This window comes from Phacochoerus africanus, chromosome 6 (assembly GCF_016906955.1).
Source record: "Phacochoerus africanus isolate WHEZ1 chromosome 6, ROS_Pafr_v1, whole genome shotgun sequence".
Classification (NCBI taxonomy): domain Eukaryota; kingdom Metazoa; phylum Chordata; class Mammalia; order Artiodactyla; family Suidae; genus Phacochoerus; species Phacochoerus africanus.
In genome coordinates, this window is record NC_062549.1 from 97,900,541 (window position 1) to 97,911,003 (window position 10,463).

The following is a 10,463-nucleotide window of genomic DNA, read 5'->3' on the forward strand; positions in this document are numbered from 1 at the left end:
ACTTCTCCACACTGTGAGACAATGAATGCTAAAGGTAAGAAAGTTCCTAATAGCCATAATGATTTCCCTAACCTCAAAAACTCATTCCCCTCCAATGTACACTATTTCTGAGGATCCCCCCCAATCAGTTATTCACCAGCACAACAAACATAATGAGTCCTAAATCATTTCTCAACCCCAATTTAGGCTTTCAGATCTGCTATAATTTGAATCATTGCCTATATGGCTAATTTAAAGGCAACCCCCAAATGTTTTTCAGTCTGGCATACAATGAAAGTTAGTTAAACAATAAAACCTACTTGCTTATCATGAGCCTTAGTTTACAAGGCAGGTAACTTACCAAAGAAGGAATCTTAATTTTTTTAAGTTCTATTTTACTACTATTTCTGAATTACTACATCATGTGATTAAAAGCATGATTCCTCATGTGATCTGATAAGTCCGTCCTGGGGTGACAGCCTACACCTTGAATTCCAACACCAATTTCCTAATATTCAGTTAGTCTTCAGAGGTTCTATATTTGAGTGTGAGTAGAAGTGTAAATCTATCACTACTACTGAAAAACAGCTCAAAATATCTTCATCAATGAAAGATAGCCCTTAAATATTAGTAACAAGAGAGATACTTGTGAAGTGATCTGGCCCTTTAGCAATCAAATACTATCCTTTAATCCAAAATAACTGGGCAATTTCTTTTGAATACTGAGGAACACAGACTACAGTTTCTGTAAATTGTAGTCTATTTCAACATATTGAATAAGAAAGTTTTGGTAAGACCTTCTCTCTTTTTTTTTTCCGTCTTTTGTCTTTTGAGGGCCACACCCATGGCACATGGAGGTTCCCAGGCTAGGGGTCCAGTAAGAGCTGTAGCCACTGGCCTACACCACAGCCACAGCAACGCAGGATCCAAGCCGCATGTGCCACCTACACCACAGGTCATGGCAATGCCGGATCCTCAACCCACTGAGCAAGGCCAGGGATCAAACCCACGTCCTCATGGATGCTGGTCAGGTTAGTTAACCATTGAGCCACGATGGGAACTCCCAGCAAGGCCTTTTCATATTAGCAACATAAAGGATAACTGGGTGGGCCAGAGAAATCTAAAATAATCTATCCACACATAACTCATAAAAGGAAACTTCAGTGTCACATTTCCTTGAATTCAAAAAACCAGGTGAGAACAAAACTCTGTCATATCTAAGAGACCCAAGTTACATATCTTGAGAAAACAAATTCAAAAAATAGTTTTTAACCCCCTTAGAGTCAAAGTGACCATAATATTCGGTAAATAGAACTAAGTAACCTGCATGGTACATTCAGTAGACAAGCTACATACACTTTACAAATTATAAACTTTATAGATGATTAAATTGATCAGCAAGAGAAGTGGAAGAAGTTTCTAAACCTTTCATAGAAGTCATCACATTTTCTAAGATCTCCAAATATCAAGTTAATCAATCTCCCAATTTTCAAAACATACTAAATAAATACCTAGCGCTAGACAGACACCCAGATATAAAAGTACTGTACTAAAGGGTGGGGAAGAGACAACTTCCTGGTTAATCTCACTGAATAGTTCTGTAAGAGTAATTCATCGGCCCGTGAATGCCTCTGGAAGAAAATCCACACAAGCAGCTGACTCCCTGCAGACTGCTCTGTACTTTTCCAAAGAGAAGTAAACTAATTACTTATGTTTCAAGTCCACAGAATACATGGATTCATCATTCTAGTCTTGCTCTGAGGTCTGATCCAAGAATCTAGTTTCAGATAGCTTAAGCTTAAGCAAAAACAAATCTTTTTTTTTTTTTTTAAGATGCTTTCATAACAACGGAAGTTAGTTGAAGGAAGTACACATGAGGGTACTCAAATATAGTACCTTATTCTGCAGCTTTAGTACCTTGCAAATAGGCATATTTCCCAACTATTGAGAACCTTATTAGTTAGCAGGGAGCAATAAATAATAAACAAAAGAGATTATACGCCATACTACCTAGTATTTCACTAATACCATACCACAAAATTTTATTCTGAAGTACCCCTCACATTACTGACAGAAAGCAGAAATTCAATGTGTGATCACCATCAATTCTTAAACTTATTTGAAAGATCTTTGTAAGAATTTTCATTTTGAAGGTAGACTGCAGGTACAAATCTTAGTACTTATTTAAGTTCCCTGTCTGTCTTTAGCCCCCCTCAACTCCCAGCAACATGCTGTATGCCAAAATAAAAGATTTAAATTAAAGAAGGCATCTTAAAAAAAAAAAAAGAGGCATCTTCAAATCAGAGGAATACAACAGAACATCACAGGTAGGGCAGAGCACAAGGGGACCTACAGCATATAGGATCAAACTTTAACAACTGTAAACACAATAGTAAGTACAGTCAAATAAAAAAGAAGGGAAAGAGAAAAGGATATTTGAGAAGCCGAACTGGACTGTGGGATAAAATACATATACAAATTAAAGGCAACCAGCTCCGCACCAGCTGTTCCCAATTCTAAGTATTAGAGCTTAGTTGTCTTCAGTTCCCTTCTTTATATAGTACAAGACGGCCCAAGAGAGTAGATGCTCTGAAATTCTTCTAACAGTGATTTTCCTCTTTGGCCTTGTGAATGTTATTCAACCTCTTCAGTAAATAAATAAAAACTAAATTTACTGAGAGTGCTGGGTATTAATATATATACTACTATATTCTGACCTCAAAAACAGAATAAAATCCAAATTTTTAGTACCGTAATCAAAACCCTGTTTGATCTAACTTCAAGCATAGCTGTCTGCAAACAAACAGCAACTTTAGATTCCAAAGACCCTCCCTTTGGCCACAGGCTCAGTCTACAAAATCCTTCCTCCTTTTCTCCCTACTTAAATTATACTTGTCCTTCAATCAGTTTGAAAGCCTCCTTATAACCTATCTACCCACCAATCTTCCCATCTTTCCAAGTGTATTCACTTGAAAAGCCTCTAAACTCCCACTGTGTTCTTCATTTAACTCCATTATTTCATTTTGCTTTACATACAGTAAATTGTTTACATGTACCTTCTCCTCTGCAGTGTAAGCTTCTCAAAGGCAGGGATGCAGGGGCTCCGTGATTCATACAAGCCTAGCAGTACTTTACACATAGCTTGTGCTTAACTGTGGTACCAGACTGAATATTAGTGGGACAACCTCAGAAAAGTGATGCCCTTAATCATTGTTTTTCAATGATTACAACCTAATGAGTCATGAAATTAATGCAGTGGGCCACCACCAGTACTCAAAAAACAAAAACCCCCAAATATTGAACAGACTAAAAAAATACCAGAGTGCATGATACCAGTAAACAGTTTTGTGAAACTTGTCTCAGGTGGGGTTTTGGTGGTTTTGGGGTTTTGTTGTTTTGGATTTTGGGTTGTATTTAGTTTAGGTTGTAATATAAAGTGTATCTCTTACATGAGTTGCAATTTTTAAAAAATATTTTAAAACTGCCTAAATATTATTTTTCTAAATGTGGGTCTGGAATGATACCAGCCATACAAAGGCTCTTACTGGACTGCCCAAGCGAAGCAAAGAAATCATCTATACAGTTGACGGTCAAAGAACAGAATGACTCTAACTGGCTCCAACCTCAACCACAACAATATCCTTTGTGCCAGTAATGCCAGCATCTAACAAATGAATTCACCACAAATCATGCTCCCTAAGCACTGTGCAGTGATCATAAATTGTAAATGTTTTCTTTTCAACTGAGTTTCTCTGCTTATCTACCAAATCATAAGAATTATGCCCAATGGGACTTATCTTTAAAAAAATAATTATCCTTAAGAGCCTGCATGGTAACAAGCCCTCACCTGAAAGAAACTGGAAAGTGGTGACTAGAAAGAGAACTGTCCTTCACAGTAACTTATATGACTCAGAAAAATCTTCATGTTACTAACAAAAGTTCTCTTCCTGGTCACAGCAATGTTGTGGAAGTGATTTCTGAGGGGAAAATAATTCTATTTTCAAATTTAGTTTTATTATTTTGCCAGACAGCTACTTACGGAATTAAAATACCTCTTGGATTTGCAACTATGATGGTCATCCTCTCTTCACTGATAACCAGCAGAGTAAAGATAACAGCAAATAAAGGCAAAGAAGGACTGTTTTGGTCCCCTGTCTTCCATCCAATTTAACAATAAGAGAGACAGGGTAAATAAAGACATAACATGGTTGCACTTCCAAATCAAAGAACCAAAGCTCAACTGCTATCCAAGTTCACAGGGATGTCACTGAATTTTGACTACTCAGTGAAGAACAGTTGACTATTAACAGTCAAGAACAGCAGAGAATAATAATCTATAACGGAAAAGAATCTGAAAAAGAATATACATATATTTGCTTTACTGTACCCTACAACATTGTAAATCAACTATACTTCAAGTGAAAAAAAAAAAAAAGAATAGTTGAGAAAACACAGAGATGAAAAATACACTGGATTTAGAATCCAAAGACCTGGGTTTAATTCTAGTTAACATTTATTTCTGCAATACCCAGTTTCCTCTCTTGTGAAATAGTGATAATACTCCCCACATTTATTCAGCAAGCATTTATGGAAGAATACCTTCTATGTGCCACTAGACATCTGGCTAGGGAAACCACACAGATGTAGTCCCTGCCATCAAGAAGCTTATATTTTCCCTATCTCACAAGACTATTGTGAAGATTAAATGTACAAACACTGTGTAAATTGTAACATTACACAAACTGCAAAGTGTATAATGACTATTATCACCGTTAACTTGTTCTACCTCTTAACCCTCATCTTTATTACAACAGCTTAGCTAGATTCAATAAAGTATAGATGATCAAACATAGTCCACTATCTACTAATTTTCACAAGTGCTGGAATTTCAAGAGCCTAACAAATCACTTTGTTAGTATAGTTTTTTTTTTTTGCTTTTTTAGGGCCATACCCACAGCATATGGAGGTTCCCAGTCTAGGGGAACAGCGAGGGGTCAAATCGGAGCTGTAGCTGTTGGCCTATGCCACAGCCACAGCAACACAGGATCCAAGCCATGTCTGCAGCCTACACCACAGCTCACAGCAATCCAGATCCTAAACCCACTAAGAAGGCCAGGGATTGAAACTGCATCCTCATGGATGCTAGTCAGATTTGTTAACGACTGAGCCATGATGAGAACTCCTGTTAGTATAGTCTTAGCTAATGACTATACATAAAATGAACCGAGAATTCAAGGTTGGTAGTTTCACTCCAGGTATGGGTTGGGTGTGTGGGTTGCATTACCCACACCTGGCAAGGCAGTAAAAAAATAAAGATTTCTAGGCCCATGCAAGACCTACTAAGTCATACCCTTAACAGGGTGAGCCTGAGAATCCACACTTTTGACAAGCACTCAGTGATTCTTAGGCTCACTAAAGCTTGAGAGTCATTGCCATTAAAACTTCCTTTAATCAATAACCACGATTTAAAACACCATTTCCAGAGTTCCTACTGTGGCACAGTGGTTAAAAATTCAGCTTACAGCAGCTCAGGTTCCTATGGAGGTGCAGGTTCGATCCCCAGCCCAGTGGCACAGAGGGTTAAAGGATCCAGTGTTGCTGCAGCTGAGATGTAGGTCCAAGCTGAGGCTCAGATTCAGTCCTTGGCCTGGGAATGTCCACATGCTGCAGGTGCAGCCATTAAACAAACAAACAAACAAACAAAATACTATTTGCAAAATCTACCAGGAAAATCTAAGCCAAATAGAATTCAGCTACAAATGCAAAAGAAGTTCTTGAGAAGGTAATTTTTAACTCATAAAAATGCTTCTTGTGGCATCGACCTCTTTTTAGTCAATGATTTTCAAACTTTCATATAAAATGAAGCAAAAAAAATGCCCATGAGATATTCATAAGTTTTCCAAATTAATTCTCAATAAACAAAGACAATATAATATATACACATACACACGTACACATTCATATCTTTAATTTTCTTATGGTTCAACTTTAACAAAAGAAAGTTATATCATCTTGCAGCTATCAAGAAGTAATGCATATACTCTGTATCATATTAATGCATCATATTGAATGCTTGCAAGCCAACACTAGGGTCCATGCTTATTGAAGACCACATTATTCAAATACCAGAGAACCAAACTAACCAACAGACAAAGCTATTCCCTCCCTCAAAAATATAGATAGTACCATATCCATATCCACTGCACACTAAAACCCTCCTAAGGGCATCTCTAAAAAAAAAAATCAATCAGGAGCCCTTGAAACTACTTTAACCTTAAGAAAATCAACCTGAAGTTAAATGTTACTTCACATATTATATATTTAGTGCAAAGACATATTTATTTTGTTCTATTTGTTGAAAGCATCCTTCACTCATTAGCCTCCAGGTATATACACATCAAAGGCAAAACACTCAATGTATGCTACAATGGGAAAAATTACAAGGTGGAGACTAACACTGCTATTCAAGAAAACTTCCCAGAGTTCTGCTGTGGCCCAGTGGGTCACGGGTTGTCACCGCAGCAGCTGGGTCACTGCTGTGGCAAGGGTTTGACTCAGACACTTCCACATGCCATGAGGGTGACAGAAAGAAAGAAAGAAAGGAAAGAGAGAAAAAAGAAAGAAAGAGAAAACTTCCCATCTTCAGTAAAATTTAGAGCCCAGAAGGCTTTTTCATACTCCACTATCAAGCCCTGCAACATGTCTCTTTCCCAAAACAGAATCTAGTCAGTTTTGAAGTGAGAAAGCACAAACCAAACCATACTGAATTTAGTTTAGCAGCTATTCTAGATTCAATGAGAACGAAGCCTTTGCAGCTTTTAAAGAAATTCAAAGAAATAATGCTCTTATTTTTGTCCAAGCTTGTATTCTCTTAAATCTCAATGTTACTCTTTCAAACCTTGATCAGCTGTTCAAAACGACTGCAATATATGAAAACTGGAATAAAACAATTTGTATTGGAGGAAAGCATCTAAAACAGGGAAAGGTCCTAAACAACAATTATCAAGGGCCATCCACCTATGACTCAATACAAACTACATCTACACAGTAATAATCTACATATGCCTACCCTGACCCGACTTGACACTCCAGCAATATGCAACACTTTCCTGGGGCAACAGAGAGGTTAACTTAAGGAACTTGGGTGAGAGAGAAAAGTATTGCCTAAAGAATGCTTTAGGAAAATCAGCATCAATTTAACCAAAATCAAAACAAGCAGCAGACACACATCCCTCAAGAACCGTGTCTGTTTGGTGTCTGATTTCCGCCTCTCACTTGAAAACCTAAGGAGGAGATGTAGACCTTGGAAGAAGGAAAGGAAAGAGAAAGAAATTGTACAGTTGAGGACCCAAAGAATTTACCAACTAGTTACGCTCTGGGTTGTAACATCACTATTTTCCCTGGAGTAGTAGTGAAACTTCAAAGAATTTGGAAATCAAAATACAGGTGGAAGGTGAGAAATCAAAGCCAGGAAGATGTCTGAGCATCACAACCTTCTGGAGAAAGGTTCTCTAAGCAAAAAGTGCTCTTTTTGCCTACCCACTAAAAGAAAGAACATCTCTACTCACCACCAAGGATGTACCAAAATGTGATGTCTTTTCTCTAGAAGGAGGAATGGACCTAGACTGGAACCTGGGCCCGAGGCAAGTCCTTTTACCTAACTAGGGAATCAGCTGAGGTCTCCTTTATGGTACCTAGTTTACAGGTGGACTCTGCTGCAAAAACCCTAGTAAAGACAAAAAGCCACCAACTATGTTAGTTGAATATATATATATATATATATATATACACACACACACATATATATATATATAAAATGGTTGATCATGTTAGCTATTGTCTTTCTACAGAATTATTTTAGTTTAGTTCCTTCAGCTCCAGTAAAGAATAAATGATTTAGAACTTTATGATGAAGAAAAGAATTAGATGCGCAGGTATGAAGCAAAAGGCCACTACTGCATTCCATATCTGAATTCCCTGACCCCCAAAAGATAAAGAATACATTGCCATAGAGTACCAGAAAAAGAGTATGTAGGACATCAATGGAAAAAGAACGCATCTATTTACAGAAAGGACAGAGGAAAGGCATAATTGCTCCAAACACTTTGGTGAGCTACTTTTTCTTGAGGTAAAAGATAAGAGGAAACAGAACGAATGGATACCACAGAGTAAGAATGTCTAGGATAAGGGTAGGTGGCATAAGCTGAATTAGACGGGATGGACTCCTCTACGGGTCCTTCAAAATACTATCCCCTTGAAACCTTGATCAAACCTACTGTTCTACTAGAGGAAAGAGTGAAGGTTATTGAAATTATGATTAAAATAACATTTATAAAAAATGAGAGACTTTATGAGGACAAATCCAAGCACTGAAGGAGAGGGCATAAGATTGAAAAAAGAATATGCAAGACAGAGTCAGGAAGGAGAGAGATTCAGGATTGAAGACTGCTGAGGATAATGGAGACAATGAGAGGATACACCACCTAGCAGTCAATCAGCAATCACTGTATAAATCTTAATACAAAGTATAAAGACACAAATGTAACACCTGGATTAAAGGCATGAGGGAGATCTGCAAAGAAATTGCAAGACAAGGCAGCATCCTGCCAGAGCTTTAAGGGATGCAGTGAGCAAGTAAGGATGAAGGAGTATGAAGGGGGAGGGGCTGCAGCAAGCAAAGACGATGGGTTGCAGCAGCAGAAGGGGCCTAAAAAGAGAAGGAAGGGCAAGGAACCTATAAGAGAGAAAGAATAGGATAAAGTCAAGCACGAGATAACAAGAGAACAGAGTAGGAGAGAGAATGAAAATGGCCTGCCCTGAAAAAGTGGGGGAAGTCAAAGACCCAAAAGAGGGTCACAGTTTGGGGGAAGCAAGGAGCTAAGGAGAGCTCTACTCTAAACCTGACTCAAAAGAAGTATGAGTATGGTGCAAGAGTGAAGACGGGGGCCAGAACAGGGATGCTCTCAGAGGGATGTAGTGATGGAGACCCTAGAGTCAAAATCCTGGTGTAATATGGGAATTACGGTGGAGAGAAACTATCATGCCAAAGACGACACCACCATTTAAGGGGGGGGGCAGAAAAGAAGGTATTCTCGGAGTACGAATACAACACGAAGGGGAGGAAAGGGGCACACAGCAGGACAGAAAAATACAGGGAGTGCTTAACCATAAGGAGAGGGTAACTAAGAAAAGAAAAAGAGTGCGGCGTGGAGGGACGTTGTTGCGGGGGGCGCGGGGGGCGGGGAGTAGGAGCGACCAAAAGTCCCGCCTACTTGCTCTAGAGGGGAGAGGGGACGGTCCAGGGGGCTGAAAGGAGTGGTGGAGAACAAGAAACTACGATGCTCAGGATGAGAACTTAGGGAGGAGGCACAGTGGCTGGGTCAGAAAAGGAAATGCTGTCAGTTAGAAGCAGAAGAGATTCAATATGAGGAAAGCGAGGGCACCGAGGAGCAGAAAGCCGCATGCCAAAGGGGAAGGCAAAGGGGCAGAAAGGAAACCAAAGGAATGGGGGCAGGGGTAAAAGCAGTACGGGCAACGGGACACACACCGGAGATTACAGGGAGAGAGGTGGGGGTCCCAGAAACCCAGGGTGTGGGGAGGTAAAAGGGTCAAGCCTCAGGGAGAGGCGGGGGTCCGGAGGGCCGGTTCGGGGATTGCGGGGAGGTGCGGCCTGAGGGTGACAGGGGTAGAAGGAAAATGCAGGGACAGGCGGAGGGGATGGGGCGGTGAGCAGCCCGGATACTCACACCTCCAGAATGCGGTCCCCCTTGCGCACCCCGGCCCGGTCGGCCGCCCCCCCGGGCAGCACGGCGCTCACATGCTGCAGCGGCGCGTACAGCTCCCCGTTGATGCTCCGCAGTTGCCCGCCCTCGCTCACTTGGCCCCGCACGTTGAAGCCGTAGCCGGACTCGGACTTGACAATGCGCACGACCCGCGGGCCGCCGCCTCCCCCGCCGCCGTTCCCGGCGCAGTGGAGCCCAGACCCTCCACCGCCGCCGCCACCTCCGTTCCTGTGAGGGGCTGCGGGGTGAATCCCTTCCCCGTCCTCGTCCGCCATCTTGCGAGCTGAGCGAGCTGTACTCCCACCCCCCTACGCCTCCACTCCCTCCGCGCGTGCTCGCCCTTCTCAGCAGCCGCGCGACCTGCGGCGCGCGCGCTCGCCCTGCCGATCGCGGGACCGGAGTTGGCCACCGAGCTGCCGGCGCGGGCTATGGGGAGGCAGGGGGCGGGGGTGAAAGAGGACGGTTAGACACCGTGAAGCCTCCTGGGAGATGTAGTTTCTGGATGGTGAGGGCTGTGGGGGTAGGGCTAGGCCCAGGACGGAGCTGAAGTTATATGACGTAATTTCGGGCGCAAAGCCTGCTGGGGGTTGTAGTTCGCCCTTTATGCTCTTTTTAGGAGTTTCCTGTTGGACCGTGAGCTGCCAACCCAGCCTCGAGTGTGGCTGACAGGTTCAGCTGTTGACGAGGGACAAGTTTTATTTT

The 10,463-nt window shown here is 41.4% G+C and overlaps 1 protein-coding gene across 1 annotated transcript in view; it reads right to left on the bottom strand.

Moving 5' to 3' along the window:
• SNX27 (sorting nexin 27) overlaps window positions 1–10,210 on the bottom strand; it is an 85,789-nt gene extending 75,579 nt beyond the window's left edge. The window contains 1 exon segment of the mRNA XM_047784652.1: window positions 9,726–10,210. Coding sequence (XP_047640608.1) covers window positions 9,726–10,036 — 311 coding nt within the window. The 5' untranslated portion in view covers window positions 10,037–10,210.
• Between the last annotated feature and the right edge of the window lie 253 nt (window positions 10,211–10,463).